The 26994-nt window shown below is 34.8% G+C and overlaps 1 protein-coding gene across 17 annotated transcripts in view; it reads right to left on the bottom strand.

The window, feature by feature from the left end:
- Positions 1-26994, bottom strand: part of LOC111055439 (C-Jun-amino-terminal kinase-interacting protein 4) — a 134064-nt gene that overhangs the window by 88120 nt on the left and 18950 nt on the right. For 5 of the 17 annotated variants that reach the window (XM_039431738.1, XM_039431744.1, XM_039431736.1 and 2 more), the window contains exons 5-8: positions 22522-22709; positions 19453-19544; positions 9812-9877; positions 5377-5394 (exon numbers count right to left, since the gene is read on the bottom strand). In XM_039431738.1, the coding sequence (XP_039287672.1) occupies positions 5377-5394; positions 9812-9877; positions 19453-19544; positions 22522-22709 (364 nt within the window). Of the gene's footprint in view, positions 1-5376; positions 5395-9811; positions 9878-12312; positions 12349-19452; positions 19545-22521; positions 22710-26994 lie in introns of all 17 variants that reach the window. The other 12 variants (XM_039431741.1, XM_039431743.1, XM_039431753.1 and 9 more) reach the window with 9 other exon arrangements.

Raw genomic sequence — 26994 nt, 5'->3', positions numbered from 1 at the left:
CTTTCAGCAATAAAAACCTCTCAACAAATGTACTCTTGATCTATTTATTTGTTAAAATATTTCTTTTATTTGGCAATAAATTCATTATTCATTTGCAGTAAATTCAAGCTATTGAAGCTATCAAGTGCACTAGGCCAAATCAGCTCAATAAATAATGCTATAAATTCTCCTTATATGCTACTGTACAAGCAATTTTAAAATTTTACATCACGTAGCAGCAAAAATATCTAAAAAAAATATGCATAATATAATATTCGAATGTGTAAGTGATTTTACTTCAAGTCAGTGAACTACTGATTTTAGAACTTTGCGTTTCAGAACTAAAACCGGGAGTTTAATATTGTTAAAAATTAATATAAATTTCCAAAAAGTCACATAATTAGACCCGAATTATTCAAATGAGAAATCGTTGTGATGTGGATTCTGTATATGTATTCTTCACAAATAGGTCAAAGACAAGTTCCTGAATAAATTTCTACCAAATTTATAGGCCCTTGCTTTCAGTACTCAAGTTTTACAACCGGGGATAATTTTTTGACTGGAATTAACATATTTTTTCTACTTCAATGCTAACAAAATAAACATTGGCATAAAGTATCCGGCAATGGTGTTAATGAAATGGAGAAATTTTGGGGATCTGTTCTGTTTTGAAACTAAAACACTAGATATTCACATTTTATGTATAGGGCTACTAATTCTATTGATATAAAATAAAATCAACCAGTACCCTTTTAATTTTTCAACAGTTTGAAATGAAAGATTCCAGAGTCATTAATCATAGATTGTACCTTCTGATGACTCCTTGCATCTCAGCAATATTAATCAATTTTATAATTCAAAATTTCCGTTTAATATAGAAACTTGAGAAACTTGAAAAAATTCTCTTTTGTTGCGTATTATCAGTGGACTATTATGTGTAATTGTTCCGTGAATGAATAAAGTGATAATATAAAGTCGTTTCCATTCAGTTCTGTGAATTCAAACTTATTGTTGTACATACATTTTTTGGACTCAAAATAGTGTGTGAATTAAGTTATCATTTACATAACCTCTAGACTGTGTATTCCAAATTAAGGTTTAAAGCAGTTTTGGGAGAATGCCTGTTTTTTACCTGCATTGTATCTATTGTCTGTGAATAAATGAAATTAAACCATTGAGTCACATATTACATATTCAGTGGCCCTATGGGGAGCTAGAGAGAGTAACCTTCAGAAAATTTTCATTTGTCAAAAGAAAGCATTGCGCACTATGTTGAGGTTGCATCCACAAACACATTGTAGGGACTATTTTATTAAAATGGAAACTCTCAGTGTTCCCTGTCTCTATATTTTGGAAATGTGTGTATATATTAGAAGGTGTTCACTACAGACTATTAATAAGACGCATGAATATAATACACGGCATAAGAGTACATTCTCGGAATATCATAAATTGACTTTGTATGAAGAAAACCCCAGTTATATTGGTAGAAAGATTTACCAAGTACTACCAATTCGGTTGCGGGAAATATTAACGATAAAATAGTTTAAACGAAGTTTGAAATTATTTCTAAAGGAGGAATGCTTTTATAGTCTGAAGGACTATTTTGATTACTGTAATAGAGTCAAAGACAAATAGTAATTATATACTAGATATAAATTTAATGAAAAATTAATGGTGTCTCGCTTTTGCTAGCACTTTGACTTGTCTGACGCCGTTGAGGCCAACCAGACGTAATATATCTATCTATCTAAATAAACTAAGGTGAATTTGTGGGCATTTTTAATCAATTGAAAGGAAAAGTGTAGGATCTTTTTAGGATTATAAGGTGATGTGAATGAATAGTGTGGGGAGACAAGTTATTTGACATACTTATCAAATACCAAATGTTAATAGAGGAATGTATTGATGAAGCACGTTCATCATCATGCCATTATGTTTGATTATGGTAGTAGAAAATAGTTCATGATGGAGCAGACCCATTGTCAATGTTTGGTCTGTCAATGAAATTGACTTATTGAGGATATGTATTCAACTGAAATCTAATAATCGGTTCCCCACACCCAGACTCGTTTTCTTTGTGGGGGATATACAATGTGTATACTTTGTCTGCTGCTGTACTTTTTTGTGAATAAAGACATAGAGAAACATTAGCATAAGTAGATATTCCATGGTATAGGGCGTTTATGTCGCAACTTTTACTGTTATCTCAAGCCGATTACTGTCGATTCTTGTAAATTTTTACTGTTCTGTTGGGGTGAGAGTGTATGAACGACACAATTTGAGAGACTACCAGCGTCACACAGCTTCATGGGAAAGAACTAAGTGAACTATCGCCTTGGGATAACAGTAAAAGTTGCTACATAAACACCCTATACCATGGGATATCTACTTATGCTATCGTTTCTCTATGATAAAGATTATTTGATTTATCTATTTATTCAAAAACGTTATTATAATTTTAATGTTGAGACTTATTTAGGAGCTGTATCCAACTAAAACTCATGTATTTATTTTAAAATGTTACTTTTATTATTTCTGGTTTATTTACTTTGCCATTATAAGTTTGTTCAAGTAGTGTTAAAGCGATATAAATATTTAATTATTTATTTATTTATACATGGATACAATAACAAATCATATAAATATGATTGGGAAGGAACAACAGGCTTGGCCCAAAACTATTCCATTCCCAAATTTTGATTACATGTCCAAAAAATAGGTTATGTTTTTTCTGTAAGAAGTTCAAGCTCAACTTTCTTCCAAAAATAAATATGAGATGCAAATTTTAAATTTAGAAAAATTATAACATTGATGATTCCAAATATTGGAATCTTATTATGTATTTATTGCACATCTATTATTTTCATGGTTCATACATTGTATTCATTGTATTGTTTTACATTTTATGAAATAAATTCTAGGATTTAAAAAAAAAAGATTTTTACAAAATAGCAGTACGACACAAGTCTCTGGAGCTTATATTATGCTTCAAATTTCCAAGCTACGGTGTTTTCAACGTTTAAGTTAAATTGAAAGAAAGAACATTATTTAAAATTATTTTACTATCCAACCAAAATACTAAAAACTATTTATTCAACTGAGCTAATGCATCTACAAGCTTGATATCTAAAATAAGTGATAAACTTTGAAGAGCTATGGTTAATATTATAGACCGGTTTCCGAGCTCGGGATTTAGCTAAGTTCTAGACTTTAAACATCATAAAATTGGTTTTCTGAAACGGGGCGTAGTCGCAGTTTTTATTATAACCTTTATTTTCTCATTTCTGTAATAAATTGGAAACGTTTTTCCTTGACGAAATGAAACATTCCTAAATAATTCAAATAGCTGAGCTTTACACTATTTTCTCTTTATCTTATTTTGTGTTCAATGTTCTAGTTTTTCGAAATTCAATTTAAACGTGGACTGCGACTATGCCCCATTTTGGAAAGCCAATTTTCTGACTTTCCAGCTGTTTAAGGCTGTGCAAAGGCTAAAAATAAACTCGTGATATATTTCAAAGTTTTTCGTTTTGTATATCATTAAGCTATCAAAATTAAAACGTTTTCTCAGGAAAACATTTTTTTCCGATCATTACTTTTTGAGATATGAGCGCCTGAAGTTTGAATTTTTGGGACAGAACATTTCAAATTCGGTAAGAGATAAATCCATGAGATTTAGGAGATGAATTCTTCATGGTATTGTTGATCTAGTAAAACATAAATTTTCTGAAAATATCAATTTTTGAAAAAGTTATTCAATTTACCAAAAATAACTCAACAAAAAGTTATTTTTAGCAAATTGAATAACTTTTTCACCAATTGATATTTTCAGAAAAATTTTGTTTTACTAGATCAACAATACCATGAAGAATCCATCTTCTAAGTGCAGGTTGCACAACAGCCGGTTAAGTTTTAACCGTGATTAATTCCACGAGAACCAATCAGAGAAGTCGTCTCTTCAAAAACGCATTCTCTGATTGGTTCTCGTGGAATTAATCACGGTTGAAATTTAACCGGCTGTTGTGCAACCGGGCCTAAATCTCATGGATTTATCTCTTACCGAATTTGAAATGTTCTGTCCCAAAAATTCAAACTTCAGGCGCTCATATCTCAAAAAGTAATGATCGGAAAAAAAATGTTTTCCTGAGATAACTTTTTCATTTTGATAGCATCATGATATTTAAATCGAAAAACTTTGAAAAATATCACGAGAAGAAACTTTTTTTTTAGCCTTTGCATAGCCTTAAAGTCTAGAACTTAGCTAAATCCCGAGCTCGGAAACCGGCCTTAAGTGTTTGCTTCAATCAACTTGACCTAAACAAGCTAGAAACAAGAAATAAACTTTGAGAATCTACCTTTGATTAAACTAGAAAGAACAGTTAATATTACATCAATAAACCTGTATCAGCTACCGTCTATAGAAGGCATTGTCAAGACAGAGAGGATCGGCAACGTTGTTCTCCTATCTTCCTACACTGCCATTATAACGTGGACCTCACTATACAGAGTGGGTGAAAAGTCCGAGAACGGCTTAATATCTCATACACAAAGGTTATTTGACAGTGGGTGTGATTGGGCATCCTACTCAAATTAGAAATACTACTTTACTATGACTTCAAAAATCTGGTATATTGATATCTCAAACCGTTCAGAAGAGATTCACATTATTAATCAATACCACTTATGTATTTCATTTCTGATATGCATGATATTTATTTATCACATTGTGTAAGTACTTAACATGAGGAAAGACACAACAGGCTCATGCCCAAAGCTGTCCCATTTCCAATTTATACTATAATGTCCAAATCAAAATGTTGGTTATGTCACTTCCACTATTGTCACTTCTATTGATATTGATTGATAATGTGAATATCTTCTGAACGGTTTGAGATATCGAAATGCGGTTTACGCCATTCATTTTTTCTTGAAATTTTGTATCGAAATCATTTATCGCATGACCACCTTCCTATTTAAAAAAATAAAGTTGCAGTCAATATGGTGGACCAGATTTTTGAAGTCATATTGAAGTAGTATTTTCAATTTGAGTAGGATCTCCAATCACACCCACTATCAAATTACCTTTGTGCATGAGATATTAAGCCGTCCTCGGACTTTTCACCCACCCTGTATAAGCTATACATGTCTAAACGAGTCTGTGTTCGTATTAGGATTTCTATTGAAATTGACTAATGAGCCTAATAGCTGTTTATTGTACTAATGTGTTCGTTGTAAGGCAAATTCGTTTCACAGAACTGCTTTGGAGAAGTGCGTTAGCATTGAAGTGAGAAAAAACTGATTGTTGCGGGGGACAGTCACAGTACATACCCATCACCTTGATTACCGTTTGATTATAATGAGAAACCGAATTGTAAATGAACATCTCTTTCTTACCAAAGAAATTGTCGTTAACTGTGAGGTGGTTCAGTGATGAGGAGAGAGCACGAGCGCAGGCAATGAACAAAGAGAAAAACAAACAGAAAAACGTTAGTCTGTTGTTAGGCTAGCATGGCAGGCTTCATTATAAATAGATCACAAACATAAACACAAAAGCCGATAGACCGAGAGGAGATATACAGGAAGAAAGATAAAAGAAAGAAACTGAATAACAAGAGAAATTGAAAGAATAGAATGACTGCCTTTATTTTTGACCTAGGAGGGCGAAGTTAGGGCGCAGTCGGCCCTCTCTTACACTTAACCCTAGGGGACAAGTACACTGCCAATAAGACAGAGTTGTCCTCAAGAAGGCAAACTTTCCGTTAGGAAACAACAAATTTTTGAAAACTTGAAAAAAATTAAGAAAAAAAGTTTTTCATAGATAACTAACTGTTGAAATTGGGTAAATGCTTGAGATAAGCATGAGTTTGAAAGGCTGAACTTAATGCAGTAAAGATAAATATAATAAATGAATAATATAAGTAATTAATAACTCATTCAGAATCGGAAAATGGATAGATGCTCATTGGTCAGAGATTCATATGAGATGAAAACGAAATTAAGTTTGTAGTTGCACACAAGTAAAGACAAAAATAATGTCAAATCGCATACAACAGTGACAGTGAAAATATAATTCCCATAAGTTGAAATAGGACTATTCACACTCGCTCAGCCGGGATGAGTGGCAATAGTCTAATAATAGAACTCGTGGAATTATACCGGGTGTTTCAAAAAGAATGACCCAATTTTAAACAGTTATATTTATTTTAAAAAATTGGTGTGCACAAACCAATTTTACATAAAATTACAAAAGTATCAAGTTTATGATGATGTATTATAAGTGTTCTATGTGCCCTCCTTTTGAGGCTCGGACGACAACCAGACGGTAGCCAAATTCATCCCAGACTGTTCGCAAGATGTCTGTCTTCTTGTACTGTAGCTACTGCATCAGTTATCATGGTTTTTAGCTCCTCAATACCAAGTGCTAAGGGAGGAACAACGTTAAAGATCGTGTTTATGTTCTTTTCTTACCACTTGATATTGAGCAGCTTGAAACCAGGATAACTGATGCAGTCAGTAGCTACAGTCCGAGAAGATATCTTGAGAGTCTGGGATGAATTTGGCTACCGTCTGGATGTCGTCCGAGCCTCAAAAGGAGGGCAAATAGAACACTTATAATACATCATCATAAGCTTGATACTTCTTTGAGTAATTTGATGTAAAATTGGTTTGTGCACACCATTTTTTTTAAATAAATTCAACTGTTTAAAATTGGGTCATTCTTTTTTAAACACTCTGTATTTGAACTGTTCATTGCCAATTTTGAGTATGAATCCAGGAATCCAGCTTAAATCGTATTCATTCGATAGAACCATGTTGAAACACAATCTGGCAAGAGGCTGGAATTCGCCTTTATCCGGAAAACAAATCTAGAGCTTCAAAAGGTGAAATGTAGATTTGAAAAATATAATTTAGTGCCAATACGCATAATATAGAGGCTTGCGACTAGAAATACTGTACAGCACATTAAGTATCGAATAAAATAAACAAATTATTCAGTCTGCTAATTTCCACTGATAACTGGATCAATATCATTTCTCACGTACACTGAAATTGTATACAAGACAATTATTTATATATTTAAAATAAAATAGTTGAAATTCCGCAACCAAACGGTACTCAGATGAGTTTGAAGCAAAAAATATAGAAAGAGATAGATAGCAGACAGAAAAATGCAAAGAGAGAGACATTCACAATCGATGCACATGCGTTTTGAGTAAGTTCATCATTCTATGTTGAGGCTTGGATGGATTTAGGTGTAGGAAGAGAATTGATTCTAGGGTTTGGGAGTATTTACATATAATGTACATTGTAAAAATGGCACCAGTATAAATAAAGAGATTCATCATCTGAGCCAATATTTGAACGAGAAATTGATAATCATCAATCTAAATATTAGTACAACTTCTAATCAGATAATACATTACACTTCAAGAGTTATTATTTTTATTCAATGGCACCAGTATAAATAAAGAGATTCATCATCTGGACCAATCTTTGAACGAGAAATTGATAATCATCAATCTAAATATTAGTACAACTTCTAATCAGATAATACATTACACTTCAAGAGTTATTATTTTTATTCAATGGCACCAGTATAAATAAAGAGATTCATCATCTGGACCAATCTTTGAACGAGAAATTGATAATCATCAATCTAAATATTAGTACAACTTCTAATCAGATAATACATTACACTTCAAGAGTTATTATTTTTATTCAATGGCACCAGTATAAATAAAGAGATTCATCATCTGGACCAATCTTTGAACGAGAAATTGATAATCATCAATCTAAATATTAGTACAACTTCTAATCAAATAATACCTTACACTTCAAGAGTTATTATTTTTATTCTATAATTATTTCTGAACAAAGAAGTTGCTCATAATTCAGAATAAGGGCACAGTTCAGTACCGACTATTGGTTCTCAGTAAATCGTTAGGTGCCGGTTGCACAACAGCCGGTTAAATTCTAACCGTGATTAATTTCACAAGAACCACCAATCGGAGAAGGCGATTTTGAAAAGATGGCTTTTCAAGCTGATTGGTTCTCGTGAAATTAATCTTGGTTAACATTTAATCGGCTGTTGTGCAACGGGGCCTTAGACTGCACTACAACGTACAATGTGTTGGTGTGGAGCTTAGAAACACCCTGTATTTAATAATCTTATTGGAGGGTTCTTGCAAAACTTAGTTTTAAGATGTAAAGAAGATCATATTATGAAAAAGTCTATCATCACTATTTTCTACTCATTCCAAAATGCTGTACATAAAAACAATAATCAAGAGCTATACATCTACTGAGAAAAAACTAAGAAGAATATAGCATCAGGCTATAAATAGCGTAATATTCAATTCAGAAGAAGCAAAACAATATGAATAATAATACCGGGTGTTTCAAAAAGAATGACCCAATTTCAAACAGTTATATCTATTTTAAAAATTGGTGTACAAAAACCAATTTTACATCAAATTATTCACAGAAGTATCAAGTTTATGATCATGTATTATAAGTGTTCTATGTGCCCTCCTTTTGAGGCTCGGACGACATCCAGACGGTAGCCAAATTCATCCCAGACTGTTCGCAAGATGTCTTCTCGGACTGTAGCTACTGCATCAGTTATCCTGGTTTTTAGCTCCTCAATATCAAGTGCTAAGGGAGGAACAAGGTTAAAGATCGTGTTTATGCTCTCCCTTAACACTTGATATTGAGGAGCTAAAAACCAGGACAACTGATGCAGTAGCTGCAGTCCGAGAATACATCTTGCGAACAGTCTGGGATGAATTTGGCTACCGTCTTGACGTCGTCCGAGCCTCAAAAGGAGGGCACATAGAACACTAATAATACATCATCATAAACTTGATACTTCTGTTAGTAGTCCGATGAAAAATTGGTTTGTGTACACCATTTTTTAAAATGAATATATCTTTTTAAAATTGATTCATTCTTTTTGAAACACCCAGTAATTTATCTAATAGAGTGATCGTATCAGTAAAGCAAACAGAAATCTATCAAAGCTTTATATCACCAATGACAAATCTACTAGGATTTGCAGGAACTTAAGTACAGAAAATTCTACAAAGCACAAATTCTGCAGCTACTGATAACACAGCTTAATATTATTAAATAACTCAGTAGATATGACTGGAATCCTCTTCTATGCCTGGATAATTAAGAAGTTATTATCGAATCCCTGTTTCCAATAACATACTACTATAATTGGTTCAAAATAAACTGGAATACTGTTTTTTTTAGGGCTACTCTTAAATATGAATGAAAATTAGAAACCTAGGTACACTTAGGGTACTTATATTTCTAATTTTCATTTATACTGAAATAATGTTTGCTTATTTATTTTCAAAATATAATACATTTAGGGTGTGTACACACAGAGAGCGGTCAGAATAATCTTAAGGTGCGTACAGATTTACGCACCGCGAACATGAGCAATTCACTATTAATCAGCTGATGCCAAGCTTTTTATATCTGTATCTTACCGTTTCTGTAAAAATACAGATATAGTCAGCTTATTAAAAGTGAATTGCTCATGTTCGCGGCGCATATATCTGTGCGCACCTTTAGGAGGATACAGATATCCATAGATATAAATCTATACCCTTCTAAGATCGCTGGAACTCGGAAGGCCTGAGAACTCTGTGTGAACACAGCCTCATATTTGGCAAAATCACAACAGCCGAGCATGGATGTCTTAAAAACGTTCAAACTGCAACAGAGCATCTATTAGCGTGATTTTTGTACAACAAATCAATGATAAAACCTGAAAATAAACAGTTAACTGAAATCAAATGAAAAATAGAAGCCGTACCATTATTTCTTGCATCAGGCTCGCTCTCGCTATCTGAGATCGGAATCAGAGGAAAGGCACATGCAACAGATGAGAAACAAATCTACAGACACAACTCACACTTCATTCGAGCAATAGGGAAGCCAATCGTTGCCACAAGGAAATCAACTAATGTGTCTTTGAAATCAGAGCCAGGTTCATTAATCTGGCCACTAACGATGGAATGGCTGGCACAGAAATGGTAATTTACCCGAATTGGTAACAACTAAATTCATGGAGTATTAAGGATGTACTCTTCAAGATATTGTTTATCGGATGACATGTTATTTGATTTCTGAGAGAATCAATTCTAGGGAAATTTATTCCAGTTTTAAATGAATGAGTTTGTTTTTTGGTCCTTCAAAATTATTTCTTTAATATGAATATTTCCTATTTCAGTGATAATAATGTGAAATATTCCTTTTTTGTTTGATTATGAAGTATCTACATTTTTGAAAATCCCCTTTGAGAGAGTAATTAAGAACTGAAAGTTTTGTGAAGTGAACAACTATAAGGTGGGCCGATTTCGTCCGAACGAGCATCGGCCGAAAACTACCGAACTCGTCCGAACAATCCCCCAACAAAGAAAGCTATAGATGCTCGTCCATTGCAACAGGTTCATACGTCCGTTGACGGCCGTCTCCGGCCGATCAAGTTTTCGATCCGGAATGAATGGGATTTTCCGGCTCTATCCGGACGAAGTCGAGCTGAGACAACTTCATCCTAACCTCAAAAATGCTTCACAGTCTTGTCTGTTTTTGTTTTTTGAACTTATGTTTTAGAAAGTTTTATCTACGGACAATGAGAAGTTGATGAGTTTGGTTGCTAAGTTCCATTGTGGGATAATATGCGAGACAAAACATATCATCGTCGTGATGTTCAAAGGAATCTGTGGACAAAGATTGCTGAATAAATAGGATCTGAAGATAAGATTATTATAATGAATAACTAATTTGGTGGATATTTGTTTATTCAGTTTTCAAAATCTCAACGTAATCATTGTTTATGGAAAATTTTGGTGGCTATGATAGTAGTTAATTCGATAATTGGCAACCAGCCTACTACTGAACTAGACTGACGTAAACGGTTCCAATGGACGACCATAATTGGCCGAATTAACGATCGGCAGACTCGTCCGATGCAACGGGCGAACGGATCGGTTGAATACGGCTCCAGTGGACGGTTACCCTAAGATTTTCGGGCTAGGTGTAACCTTATCTAAATTTGGGAGAGGAATAGCACAAGGTTACCTTATTTTTTTCGCTTCCTATCATTTTGATGATGTACTTATTGTATGAATCAATAAAGAATAAGAGAATAAATTACTCAACTTGAAAATATGACCGGTGTGGTCACGAAACCATGGTCGTGTACCAAATAAAGCTTTGTAGAATTTGACAACATATGTGTGTTTTTATTCAAGAATAATTTACTCATTTCAGGATATACTCTCCAAGATATTGTTTATCGAATTATTTGATTTTTTCAGAATATCACTTTTAGGGAGATTTGAGTTTTAAATAAATTACTCAAATTGAATCTTCAATTGGATATTTATTTATTGATTCATACAAAAAGTACAACAAAATGATAGGGAGAGAAAAAATAAGGTAACCTTGTGCTATTCTTCTCTAAAATTTAGATAAGGTTAGGAAATAGGACTATAAGTCTCGTAGTTGTTCACTTCACAAAACTTTCAGTCCTTAATTCAATTCAATTTATTTTATTCAATTTCAATTCACAATACAAAGCACAAGATACATAGACAACATATCTAAAAATAGATTTGTGAATATTTTCCCCACATAGACGGATCTGTGTGTGGGAAATGAGTAACAGTACAAGAAGTAGCCTAAAATAAAATAATAATAAGTATAATATATCTATTTATATATATGAATGATAATAATAATACGAAAGAAAAATCCTATCAGTAAGCAAGGTCAGAGAAGAAAGATATTGAAGAGAAAGAAAAATATAACTTTCCATGTAGGCTAACGCTTAATAGATTAAAAGAAAAGGCGAACGAAAGAAGAAAAAAATAAAAAGGAAGAAAATCAGCAATAGATGCAGATGTGAATTATTCTCACAAAGTAGATTTTTAAATTTAGATGCTTCAAAACCAAACATAGAAGAAATATTTCACATTATTATCACCAAAATTGGAAATAATCACATATTAAAGAAATATTTTTGCAGGACCAAAAAAGAAACTTAGGCCCGGTTGCACAACAGCCGGTTAAATTTAACCGTGATTAATTTCACGAGAACGAATCAGAGAAGGCGTTTTTGAAAGGACGGATTCTCTGATTGGTTCTCGTAGAATTAATCACAGTTAAAATTCAACCGGCTGTTGTGCAGCCGGCACTTAATATTCTAAAAACGAATACTTGAGAGAGTGGCAAAATAGATTGGTTTCCCTGTACTCAGTCATGTCATCTAACTACATTAATAGAATCTGACTGGCAAGAATTATTACAAACCAGAAGATGCGTAGTCTCCAGGGTGAACCCAGCTGCCTGCGTACAATAACAAACGCACTAAATACCCAATAATTATCAACAAACTCACTAAATCCCCAATAATTATCAACAAATATTAACAAACTCACTAAACCCCCTATTTTACAATTTACACTACTAAGGCCCGGTTGCACAGAAACCTGTTAAACTTTAATCACGATCAAGTGTCACAAGAACCAATCAGAGAAGACTCTTTTCAAAAAAGCCGTCTCTGATTGGTTCTGGCGGAATTTGATTACACTAGAAATTTAACAGGCTTTTGTACGAATCTGTTAATGATTAAAAGCCACGATAACCAATCAGAAAAGCCTTATCTGGTTGGTTCTTGTGGCATTTAATCCCGATTAAAATTTAACAGGCTTTTGAGCAACCGGGGCTAAAAATTCCAACACCTTGTGCTTTGTTGCAAATGCTTTATACACACACTACAGTCTCATTCCACCAAATCAACCATGATCTAATCTTATCATAATAGAACGCTAAACATAGCACAGAAATGTATTATAGTGGGGTCCACGTTATAATGGCAGTGTTTGTTTAGCAATGGTATTGCTATCCTTGTCTATCATTCAACAAAGCGGATAGCCCTATCTCTTTCTTGCTTTGCTCTGTTGCCAGATTGTTTTTTAACAATATAGAATCTATAATTAATTAACAAAATATATCATATTTAACTATTATTTAACGAAAATCCTAAATGCAGTACATCGCCCCGAAGACTTCTGCTACTGCAGACATTGACAACAGGGTTAACAGCTAGATGGAAATTCGATGAGAACTAATATCCAAAAATTAGTTGCCAGCCCGGGAATCGAACTCGGTACCTCCCAATTGCTAGTCAGGAATGCTTGAATAAATGCTTTCCTGCATTCCTGACTAGCAATTGGGAGGTACCGGGTTCGATTCCCGGGCTGGCAACTAATTTTTGGATATTAGTTCTCATCGTATTTCCATCTAGCTGTTAACCCTGTTGTCAATGTCTGCAGTAGCAGAAGTCTTCGGGGCGATGTACAGCATTTAGGATTTTCGTTAAATAATAGTTATATATTAATTAGCATTTGAATAAATGCATTCTCTATTTAATTCCATCATATATCATATTAATTATAAGAATTCATTATGAAATTACTGAAAAATATAATTTCTTGTTTAATAAAATATAATTGATTATTTTAAACGAGAACGAACAGTGAATATTACATCAATAAACCTGTATCAGCTACGGTCTATAGAAGGCATTGACAAGACAGAGGATCGGCAACGTTGTTCTGTTATCTTTCTCCACTGCCATTATAACGTGGACATCACTATAGTAAACTTCAATGTTCTTCACTGACAGTAAAAATTGAGGGCCACACCATATTAAGCGTATTTTCAGGCGTTTTCAGATTGCGTATTTAGAGTCGGCAGGGCAGTAAGCTCTCGGCTTGATGCCTGAAAAACGCCAACCTAGGTCTGAACCTAAAATGGTACTGTGATTTTCAATTTTGATTATATCTATAGGTATTCTTAGGCCCATATGCACCATCACGGATTAAACGGAGATAATAAGAAAACAAAGATATTGTCAAATTTCACTAAATTTTTATTAAAAACTTTAAAACAGAACCATGGTTTCACGTAGTTAACCAACGCATCTTTGTTTTCTTATTATGGAGAGATTTCACAACATCACCATCAATTCTACTAATTTTATTAAACGGAGATATATTAACTGTTGGTTTAAACCCGGATTGAAACACATTATAAAAATGCAACCATACCTTTCTTTTAATCGTAGATTAGCGTTAAACCATACAGAAAAGATAGAATAAGATATACAGAAAAGATATTCCATGGGATATTTTCTTATGCTATCTTTTTCTATGGTATAAAGTAGATGGTGCATAATATGACCCTGTGTACACACACATCGATTTTTGTTCTCAAGATATTTTGCCGTCCTTATAAATTACATTAGATTGAACAGATGATTTCAAACAGATGATTTCAAACAGATGATGTTTGTCAAGCTCCATTTAATCTGATAGAATTAATAAGGACGGCAAAATATCGTACCAACAAAAATTGACGTGTGTGTGTGTGTGTGTGTGCGTGTGCGTGTGTGTGTGTGTGTGTGTGTGTGTGTGTGTGTGTGTGTGTGTGTGTGTGTGTGTGTGTGTGTGTGTGCGTGTGTGTGTGTGTGTGTGTGTGTGTGTGTGTGTGTGTGTGTGTGTGTGTGTGTGTGTGTGTGTGTGTGTGTGTGTGTGTGTGTGTGTGTGTGTGTGTGTGTGTGTGTGTGTGTGTGTGTGTGTGTGTGTGTGCAAGGCTTTACAGTTTTAAACCTAACAATATATTTTCAACTTTAAACTAAATTCATTTTTCTCAAACTGAATTTTCCCCCACTATTTGTCCTCGTTTTCCTATTGTCTTCATTGTATTCAATAAAAGCTTTTCATGATTTTCGGTCTACGTCTTCAATTCGAAAAGTGTTGTCCATATAAAATTTATGAGGATCTTTCAGTTTTGAACTAAAGACAAAAATTGAAAATACTATAAAACCGGTAAGTTTTAATATGCTACATATTTGGTTATCCCAACCACCTACAGCACACCAAACAATATTCTACATACCTCAAAAATGTCTGCTAATATCCGAATGGAGTATCCTACTTCACTATAGATCATGTAATGCCCCAGGGGAAAAACAACATACATTCCATTGCTAATTCTGAAATGGAATTTAATTTCAATAAAAAATAATGTTAATTAATGTTTCTTCAAAGTTTGAAATCTCTTCATGTTCAGAAACATCAAGCATTTTTTTTTTTTTTGACAATTCTCATACTCTGTTGTGAGTCTCTGGGAAGATATTAAAAACAAACAAACAAACCAATTCCATTGGTTTTCCTACACTAATTTTTTGAGATTTGGGAGAAAAAGTCTGTAGTTTAAGGCTGTGCAAAGGCTAAAAATAAACTTTCTACTCGTGATATTTTTCAAAGTTTTTTGATTTGTATATCATCAAGCTACAAAAATGAAAAAGTTTTCAAGAAAATATTTATTTTTTGATCATTACTTTTTGATATATGAGCGCCTAAAGTTCAAACTTTTGGGACAGAGCATTTCAAATTCGGTAAGAGATAAATCCATGAGATTCAGAGGATAGATTCTTCAAGGTATTGTTGATCTAGTAAAACAGAAAGTTTCTGAAAATATCAATTTTTAAGATAGTTATTCGATTTACTAGAAATAACTTTCAGTTGAGTTATTTTTAATAAATTGAATAACTTTTCGAAAAATTGATATTTTCAGAAAATTTTTGTTTTACTAGATCAACAATACTAAGAAGAATCCATCCTCTAAATCTCATGGATTTATATCTTACCGAATTTGGAATGTTCTGTCCCAAAAATTCAAACTTCAGTCGCTCATTATCTCAAAAAGTAATGATCGGAAAAAAATGTTTTCCTGAGAAAACTTTTTCATTTTGATAGCTTGATGATATACAAATCGAAAATCTGAGAAAAATATAACGAGTAGAAAGTTTAGTTTTAATCTTTGCACAGCCTTAAGGGCCAATCCATACAGAGAACGATCTTCGATCCTATAGGTTTTCTATATCCTATTATATTAAGCGAGCAATTTCTGTATATCTGTTTATATTTTTATATCTAGTTATCTGGTTATTTATGTTCAACGGATATCGAAAACGGCTCTAACGATTTTCACGAAATTTGGGACATAGTAGGTTTATGATATAAAAATTCCATTGCATTAGGTCTCATCCTTGGGAAAACTCGCTGAACAACATTAAAAGGATTATTCATCCTTGGCTGAAACAGCTGAGACTTTCGTCGTCTGTGGATAGTACTAAGTGAGCGAGTGATTCTGTGGAAAATCAAAATATCGCATCCCCGAAATTCATAAGCTGACTTATAGCTAGCTGTAAAATATAAACATGATCAATTGTGTTCTGTTTATCAATAAATAAAAATAACGAGCGGAGCTCGTTGCCCCGATATTCTATATCTTGGAGTGCTATCTAAGATATAGATATAGAAACCTATGGCATCGCAGATCGCTTTCTATATCACCGAGCCATTAGAACTACAAATAACAATCAGAGTAATTCGTATGGGACAAGTAGAATAACATTAAAATTACAAAAAAAAACAAACTGTTCATCTATCCTAGTGGTAAATCTTAGATCATACTTTTGAATGTAAGAGACCTATTGATTGAATACAATAAATTACAGGTAGAATAATGAAGAATTACTCAATTTTACCGTAGTAATAATTAATAAGGGTAGAAACATAGTGAATAACATTAAAAATTACAAAAAACAAACTGTTCATCTAATTCGTATGGGACAAGTAGAATAACATTAACATTACAAAAAAACAAACTGTTCATCTATCCTAGTGGTAAATCTTAGATCATACTTTTGAATGTAAGATACCTATTGATTGAATACAATAAATTACAGGTAGAATAATGAAGCATTACTCAATTTTACCGTAGTAATAATATTGATAAGGGTTGAACATAGTAGAGCGGCAAAAGTAGAGTGTATCAGAGAATGTAGCTAAGAGTGTTTAAATAATCTATCTAAATGTCTCCGCTACCTTTTAAAATTGTTTAGTGTAAATAAAAGGCATTTATTTATCTATCTATCTATCTACCTTCTACCTTCGACCCTACCTTCGCCGCTCCACTTGACCCTCAGGGCCAAGCCACACGAAGCGTCAGAAAGGCAGGAAGCTCTCCATTGACTGATTATCAGCTTATTCCGGAACGCCAACCCAATTAGCCAATCGGAGAACTTCCTGCCTTACCAAATAAGTCTGAAAACGCCTGGAAAATTGCTTCGTATGACTTGGCCCTTATTTACCCACTTTGACCGACTTGTTTGAATGAGACCGTAATGTGAAAGCTAAGCACTAGTATCAGAATTTTTGCAGTGTTACATTGTGTAGGTACAAGATATTCAGTTGTGAATAGATTTTCAGAATTACTAATTTAGAGAATAAATTTTGTTTCAAAATAAGAACCAACATGCAATCAAGTGCATAACAAAAAACTGTGGAAGCTATTGCATTTTAAATAGAGTCTGCGTGATAAAAATTGTCATATTATCAATTTCTAGATGAAAATCTCAATCTAGAAAATTTCTTAACACCACTTTCCAGATTACATGAATAAAAGTAGTGACTACTCTACTTTCTCTTATAGTGTATCAAAAGCATTTTGCTAATAGTAGATACGAAGAGACCATTGCACCAGATTGAAAATACTTGGAAATATTTTACATACAGTAGAAAAAAAGATGAGAAAATTCTACTTTGAGAAACCATGCTCAGAGAATCAAGTTGTGATTCATCCACTAGACTATAAATTGCTGAATTAAAAAAAATTAAATCAAAAAATTTAAAATTAAAATTAATAAATTTAATTAATTTGAATTTAATCAAAATTATATGTTTGACAAAGTTTAACACACTTTCAAAATTTAATATTACAAGATCTTTAATGTTTTATCAGCAATTGAATGTATTTCTATTATTTCAAATTAGATTCCCCTCGACTAAGTAAATAAAGTTAGACACCCAAAAAATGGCATACTATGATGAAATATCAACAATTTGAGCACCGAACATGCTTTTCAAAAATATTTTTTTATTAGCAACCATTAGTGACTCATTTTCAGCATTCTTTGCCCAATTAAGAGTCATTCATTAGTACTTTCTCCAATAAAGTACCCGGGTGATTCAAAAAGGAGTTTACAACTTTGAGAATTCAAATAAATCTTATTAAACAAGGTATAGAGCTGGTTTTGGTGTTGTTTTAAAGGAAAACACTTCAAGTTTTTTTACCTTATACTAAAGATGTTCTATAGACTTCGGTTGGTTATCCTGCAGATATCCCATCGATAGTCGATTTCTTCCCATACTCGCACTAGCATTTCAAGTGAAACTTGCTCAACAGCAGCGCAAATCCTTGCTCTAAGTTCAGGTAGAGTGACTGGCAAAGGAGGTAGTAAGTACACCAAATCTTTTATGAAACCCCAAAAGAAAAAATCCAGCTGTGTTAGTTCTGGGGAACGAGGGAGCCATGCAATTGGCGCATTACGGCCAATCCACTGATTTGAAAATCGGGCATTAAGAAAATCTTGTATTTTGTGTGTTTTACTGAGCACCCTGTTTCTACAAAACATTTAGAGGTGCGTACAGATATACGCGCCGCGAACATGAGCAATTCACTTTTAATCAGCTGAATATATCTGTATTTTTACAGAAACGGTAAGATACAGATATAAAAAGCTTGGCATCAGCTGATTAAAAGTGAATTGCTCATGTTCGCGGCGCGTAAATCAGTACGCACCTTATGCCACTCATAAATTGTAGGCCTACTAGAAGGATATTTAGTGTACTTGGTACGAAAATTACGCTGAACTATTGTCGTAGACTTCGATTCTTCAACCAAAAAAACACAGCTAGCACGCTCGGGTCCAGTGAAGGCAGCACTCTTTGACGTATCTGCCGCTAGCGCTTGTGCGGCGCGACCAGGCACTAGCGGACTAAGCGAGTCAAAACTTGAAGTGTTTTCCTTTAAAACAACACCAAAACCAGCTCTGTACCTTGTTCAATACGATTAATATGAATTTTCAAAGATGTAAAGTCCTTTCTGAATCACTCGGTATAACTCTTGAAATTAAAAAAATATTATTACGGTGCATACAAACTTATGCACCACGAACACGCTCATTTCACTTTTCATCAGATGACGCTAGGCTTATTACATATGTATCTTAATGTTTTTTTACAATAATGCAGATATAATAAGCATATAATCAGCTGATGAAAAGCGAAATTTAATGCGCGTGTTAATTGAGCTGAAGTCTGGACGCATCTTAAAACCATCACATTTGTAAACGTTTTCAAAACTTCTTAAAATAAAAAACTACAATTTTATTAAAATGAATTAGAAATACGCAACTATATGTTTCTATGATTTCAATACTGCATCACCAAGTGATCCGAAAATAATTTCAACGTTCTGCTGTTTTCTGAAAATGTAGAATTATTTTGCAGGCGAACAAAAATTGTACTACTTTACCTGTAATATCGGCTCCTTCGTCCATTTCACCAAGAGCTTCTGCGTCTTGGAAGCTCAGCTCTTGATACAACGTGTTACCGATTCTTTGCTCCCTGTAAAAACAAAACGGTCATTATTTAACCTGTGTCGTTGCTCAAATTAGCAAGAAAAAATAACACAAGGATTGCCTTAGGAATTCATAAGCTTTCATAAACGAATTGTATCAATTTATTATGTTTTCAAAGTTTTATACCTATTCTTTGTAATGTCTGGAAACAGTGGTCAGGCACTTTTCAGGGAGAGAACGAATTATCAAACTAGGAGAGTCACTTCTGATCTGCTAAGGCTTCCCAGGTCATATACCACTTGTTTCCAGAAATCGTTTGTATTTCTAGGTCAGAAATTTTTCAATAATTTACCTTTTGAGGCAAAGAGAATGGATAATAGGAAAATGTTTAAATATTACATTCTTAAATGGCTTAGAAATATCTTGCCTGATTGTTTAGAACACATGTTTTTTATTCTTTCTTAGTTTTCGACATAATAATTATTATAGTTGTTGAAAATCATATCAAAAAGTAATTAAGCCCAAACTGGAAATGTATGAGAGGTGACTGAATGTGTGAGTGTGTGTTTTCATTTTTTTTCTTGCCAAAAAAAATGTTTTTCTTCTTTCTGATTTTATTCAATTATAGTATAAGCACTCCTGCTTGCACGCGTTAAGCATTATATGCTCACAGCAAGCTAGAAATATTCTGTTTCAAAAAAGCTTTATTTTTTTTCATAATACATCATACACGTAGAAAGCCTTATTACATAAATTATATTTTATACAATTTCTTCAGTGCACTTTGTATTTTATTTCCATTTTTGATGTTTGATGTATTTGAAATTCTGTCAGAAAATTAATCAGAATAAAAACAATTTGAATTTGAATTTGAATGTTACCGGTATAAATTGATGCCACTAAATACGTTGAAAGCTAAAAAGAATTCAATGAACTTCTGTCCACGAAATACGAGTGTATTCCCTTACAATATCTAAGCAGCTGAGGTTGGAAAAACAACCCATATTATCATCAAGCTCTGATCTACTGCTTATCTGCCTACAACTGTCTACTATCTGTTTACTGTATTCTCTGATCTGCATGGAATATATGTCAGTTTAGCTGCGAAAACTCCGGCACATGAACGTGAGCGTGCGAGGAGCTTGGTTCAGTGACGACAACCAAGCTCCTTGCACGCTGGCGTCATCGAGTCTCCCCGACAGCCAATCCCCTACTGGTTAAAAGGGAACTGGTTGTCGGGACCGTAGACGACAACCAAGCTCCTTGCACGCTGGCGTCATCGAGTCTCCCCGACAGCCAATCCCCTACTGGTTAAGAGGGAACTGGTTGTCGGACCGTAGACGACAACCAAGCTCCTTGCACGCTGGCGTCAACGAGTCTCCCCGACAGCCAATCCCCTACTGGTTAAGGGGGAACTGGTTGTCGGGACCGTAGATGACAACCAAGCTCCTTGCACGGTGGCGTCATCGAGTCTCCCCGACAGCCAATCCCCTACTGGTTAAGAGGGAACTGGTTGTCGGACCGTAGACGACAATGAAGCTCCTTGCACGCTGACGTCATCGAGTCTCCCCGATAGTCAATCCCCTACTGGTTAAGAGGGAACTGGTTGTCGGACCGTAGACGACAACCAAACTCCTTGCACGCTGGCGTCAACGAGTCTCCCCAACAGCCAATCCCCTACTGGTTAAGAGGGAACTGGTTGTCGGGACCGTAGACGACAACCAAACTCCTTGCACGCTGGCGTCAACGAGTCTCCCCAACAGCCAATCCCCTACTGGTTAAGAGGGAACTGGTTGTCGGGACCGTAGACGACAACCAAACTCCTTGCACGCTGGCGTCAACGAGTCTCCCCAACAGCCAATCCCCTACTGGTTAAGAGGGAACTGGTTGTCGGACCGTAGACGACAACCAAACTCCTCGCACGCTCATGACAACCAAGCTCTGAACAAGAAAGTAGTATTCTCGACTTATTATGGATACTTTCAACCGCTACTGACATACGGCATGATCTTGTGGGGCTCATTAATCAATCAAGAATATTCTTTATTCCAAAAATACAGTAAGTACAAAAATGATGAATAATATAAAATATAAAATACGACATTAAGTTTCCATATTATAGGTTATGGAATGAGCCTACATGGGCACTGTGGCCTGTGCGTAGACTCGAGTTGAAATTTCAAGTAGGTATAGTGAATCTTTATGAAGGGGGAGAAGAAAGAGAGCCAAAATTAATTCAATTTATGAGGGTAATTTCATTTAAATGAATGTCATAGTTTTGTATCGTAGAGAGTCATTCTGTATAGTAAAGTCCATCTGTATCGTATATAGCCAGTCTGTATCGTATAGAGTCAGTCAGTATTGGTATAGAGTCAGTAAAAGTCATGTTAATTTTGCAGTCAGGTGAGTCCGCCGCCCGTCAAGACCAGAGCCACAGCCTCCTCCTCACTTATTTCAAACAACCAATATTTCAATCTACTTTAAGATAACTTTTTTCGTGATTCTGTTTACTTAACTACCTAACACTAAATCTCCCTGTGTTTGCACATTTTGAACTTATAATGCAGTTTTATTGTCAAAAAGCGAAGTAAAATTTTCGATAAATCGTTAACCAGATATTGATTGATTGATTGATTGATTACTTTATTTATGTAGATTACAATATATACTGGCTTATATACTTATATACAATAGCTTACAATACAGCAAAATTATAGATGAATTTACATAATATAGACTAAGAAAATAATTATTGAACTGTATATGATATAAAAAAGTAATTTGTAATATAATAACTATAGATAATTATATTGTTATGCATCTACATAAATTGGCGGAGCTTTGGACATATCAATGTCCATTCTTTGGAAAGAATATTAAAAATATCCTCCCCACTAACTCTCTACCAAAAATAGATATAACGGATATATCGATATTGTGGGGGCCAATATATCATAGACATCGATATAGTCTATTGCTTCCGATATTTCGACAAATCGAAAAATATTGCCATCCCTACTTACCGCTTGGTATGGCTTTTGCCGACAGGAGTGGTGACCGCTGGTGGTGGGGGTGGTCCTACAGGAGCCGAGGAGTCCTCAGAGATGTCCTGATCGGGAGAGTTATCCTTGGACACCGTTCCTAGGGTTTCCGACCATCCTTTTTCGGACGGCTCACGTAACGACGGGTCATCATCTTCAGTCTGTTGTTCCTAGTAAACAAATTCAACCATCAATCATCTCCACTATACTCCGTGCAATATTACTTCACACTTGGAGGAATTTGCGGCACAGAGAAATGGAGGGAGATCAGCCATTTCAGTGATTAATAGAGTCATAGGTGGAAGCGCAGTTGTCAATTTGTCGATTAACCTAGCTCCGCAGTGCAGGCTGAATGCTTGTCTGACTCGGACTAGGCGCTGAGACAGCAAATAATAGCAGCGTTGGTGGGAATGCGAGCGGCCGCAGTAACATCTTCCACCCAGCAATGGTCGGCGTAGTTCCGCCTAGCGGACAGACGAAAGATCAATCCAGTCGGTTTCCCTCCAGCCAGGCTCAGCCAAGCAGCCGAGACAATAGAACAATGGAGTGGCGGTCTTATTCGCGTTCATCAGCAGTTTTCTTTCTCACGATTATTTTGATTTTTGTGTGTCAATAAAAACTCCAGTCACCAGTAAAACGTTTCCAGAAACGTGGTTTACTACCATATTAATAGCCTTCAGGCTAAACTTGGGGTCGCTGAGAACGAATCTGCAATCAGAATTTCTCCATCACGAAAAATAACGAAAAAACCCCAGCTGTTGATCTTCCGGCAACCGTTAACAGTCATCCTGCAATGCGGCCGAAACACTTCCAAACCAGGCACCCATCTCGAATGACAACAACGCCAAGCTGTGAGAAACCATCCTGCACTGCGGCGCTAGGTTTAGAGTCAGTCGAGTCAGTGCTTGCAGAGAGGAAACTTCCTAAGTTCAACATGAACGCTTGAATATTCACTGGAAATTAGAGAACGCTGGCCGGTTCACAACGGAAACATAGCCGCCGTTGTATCCCTTCCGTTGTATGCCTTCTCTGCTGCGCATGTCCATCCCAAGTAAGAAGTAATTTTGTACAGAGTATAATCAATGATCTCTAGTCTGGTATCCCCAATTCATACCGGTACATTTGAACTTATATCAATGGTCTATTGTTGTTAATAACAATAATTAATTCAGGGAGAAGAGCTTCCTGCCCTGTCGACTCGCTTGAAAAACGCCTCATGTAGTTTGACCCTAATGAAGAACTATAGTGATGTCCACGTTATAATGGCAGTGTTTAATTAGCAATAGTATTGCTATCCTTGTCTTTCATTCAACAAAGCGAATAGCGCTACCTTTTTCTCGCTTTGCTCTGTTGCCAGATCGTCTTTTAACAATGTAAAATTGATAATTAATCCACAAAATATTTCATCTTAATCATTAAAATTCATTATGAAATATATAATTGTAAAATAAAATATAATTGGTTATTTTAAACGAGAATGAACAGTTGATATTACATCAATAAACCTGTATCAGCTACTGTCTATAGAAGACAAGACAGAGGTTGACAACGAGAGGTTGACAGAAGAAGACAAGACAGGTTTTTATAAACAGAGGATCTGCAACGTTGTTCTGCTATCTTTCTCCACTGCCATTATAAAGTGGACCTCACTATAAAATGTTCAATCTCAGCAATCAACATGGGTGTCGAATCATAGGGCCATATGAATAAAGTTGAGCATTTGCTTATACTTCTAAAATATGGAGAGCATGTGCTTCATTTTCTATGAATAAACGTGAGCAAACCCTTTTGCTCATGCTCATCAAAAAAATAGTTTGAGCATTTGCTCAAAAGTAAAAGCTTTTGCTCAAAATTGTATGAATAAACTAGAGCATTTGCTCAAATTTTGAAGCAAATTCTTCAAAAAAGGTGAGTCTACTCTGGAGCAGATTTTCACCTTTTGCTCATAGTAAAATGGCTCAACTAATTCGTGTGAGTAAGAGGAAACTATACCAGATACGATCACAACCAATAGTTGAAAACTATAAAACTTTTATTAGATTCAACCATGATATATATCACCATTATTCCTACAAAAGAATAAATACAAGAGATACCTATCCGATATAAAGATAGCCATCACAGAATAGGAAATAGGCATTTAAGAAGATGAGAGTGTGGACGATTATAAGAAGGCTATTGAGATTATAAGATTATGCTGAAGATTATCATAGAGATGACATTTTTCACGCTATTATTTCAAAATTCTAAACTCAACTAACCTAAAACTCAATTCATAAATAGAAAACAGAGCAGACGACGCAAACACAAGCGGTGTCTCCAACTTGCATATTTAGCGCTTACGTGAGCTATAAAAACAGAGTAAGACCACAAGGGCGAATCAGCTGATGAAAAATCTTCAAAATACGTGAGCATTTGTTCCAGACCTCAGGAGCATAAGATGAGAGTATAAGGTAGAGCTTATTCATATAAAAATGAGCAAATTCTTATGCTTCAACCTAATGCTCATGAGCAAAACCTTATGCTCATGAGCATATGCTTAGGTTTTATTCATATGACCCAATATCTCCTCACACTGGCAGGCCACAGAACGCCGTAAGTAGCTTGAGCGAGGCCTATTGAAAGACACATCTCCTAATGTTAATTAATCAGTTCATTTCAAACAGGCGAAGCATCACTGACGCTCCAAAATAAGCATCGTCAATCCTACGGTTTCCAATGTAGCCATCGCTCCGTATCTCGAGCAGCGCAGGCGGTTTGTGCTGAACGATGACTGTTGTAGACCGTTTATGGACTCTATAGTGAGGTCCACGTTATAATGGCAGTGGAGAAAGATAGGAGAACAATGATGTCGATCCTCGGTCTTGTCAATGCCTACTATAGATGGTACCTGATACAGGTTTATTGATGTAATATTTATTTATTCGTTGATATAATTACAAATCATATGAATATGATCGGGATAGAACAACAGGCATAGCCCAAAACTATTCTGTTCCCAAATTTTGATAAATAATAATCAAATGTCCGAAAAAATAGGTTATGTTCTTACTGAGGAAATTTAAAGTTCAAAGTTCTGTCCAAGAATATATATTAGCTAGAATTTTGAATTTAGAATGATTAAAATACCAAATTATAGTCAAATTTTGCACTTAATATCACCGCACTTTGAATAAATTAAGTTAACAGTTATATTAACTGTTCATTCTCGTTTAAAATAATCAATATTTTAATAAGCAATAAACTATATTTTGTAATAATTTCATTATGAATTTTAATAATTAGGATAACATATTTTGTTAATTGATAATAATTATCTCTTTCTCGCAACGATCTACTAGGAAACGATCTACAACGAAATATATCATTGTCTATCATTCAACAAAGCGGATAGCGCTATCTCTTTCTCGCTTAGCTCTGTTGCCAGATCTTCTTTTAACGATGTAGAATTGGCAACGATCTGGCAACAGAGCAAAGCGAGAAAGAGATAGCACTATCCGCTTTGTTGAATGATAGACAATGATAGCAATACAATTGTTAATTGAACACTGCCAATATAACGTGGAGCTCACTATATCAAAACATAGCTGAACATTATCTCTTAGGTCATTCAGACAAATTGAAATCTACTCAATCTGAGATCCTCACCCTGTCGTGGTCAACGACGGCATTTACGCACAAACGAAAACGTACCTTGACAAACACGTTGTGACTTGTAGTTATTTTTCCTCCATTCTTTCTTTTCATTACACCCCACCATAAAGCCTTTTTTTGTATTTTATTGGAAATTTATTTTTGATTGTGATTTTTTGTGTTTTGATTTCTTTTATGTATATTGTATTATGTTGATTTGAATATAGTATATTACGCTACAAGCACAGAAACTTAGTGTTTACGGTATGAGAATATGTTATCCGAATACCGTAAACTCCTTTCTGAGAGAGTCGCGAACGATATTTTTCGCCACACTACAGGTATAGCTGACACCAAAAAGTTAGGCGGTTTTTCGTGGGTCTCTTTTGCGTTCCAACAGCTGATTTTGTCAAGTAGAGTTGTCATCTAGCTTGGCTTAGGTGATGATTTTTAAATCAAAAGAGACAATAAATAGATGCATTGCATCACCTGTGAGTAGGTTACACCATGTGGGGCGGGCATCGTCGACTTCAAGCATTTTTGAAAATTCGGAATGCGCTAATCAGCAATAAATAATTGAATAAAAATGGTTGCGAAGCGAATGTTGAATTAGTTTGATTCGAAATTCGAACAGAAATAATGGCGACTTCAGATGAAGAAAGTTGACACTCGCCCGATCTAGCGGATGACTTATTAATACGGACTTATTAACTTCGGGAATGTTCGTTTTTATTCGTTAATGTTCGTTCTGGGACTGTGATCCGGAGATGCTGATTGGTCTGTTCTATTCAAGTCATCTCTAAGCTCCGCCCTGGCTTGGAA

This window comes from Nilaparvata lugens, chromosome 6, assembly GCF_014356525.2.
Source record: "Nilaparvata lugens isolate BPH chromosome 6, ASM1435652v1, whole genome shotgun sequence".
Lineage (NCBI taxonomy): Eukaryota > Metazoa > Arthropoda > Insecta > Hemiptera > Delphacidae > Nilaparvata > Nilaparvata lugens.
This window is presented reverse-complemented; position numbering and strand designations above follow the sequence as displayed.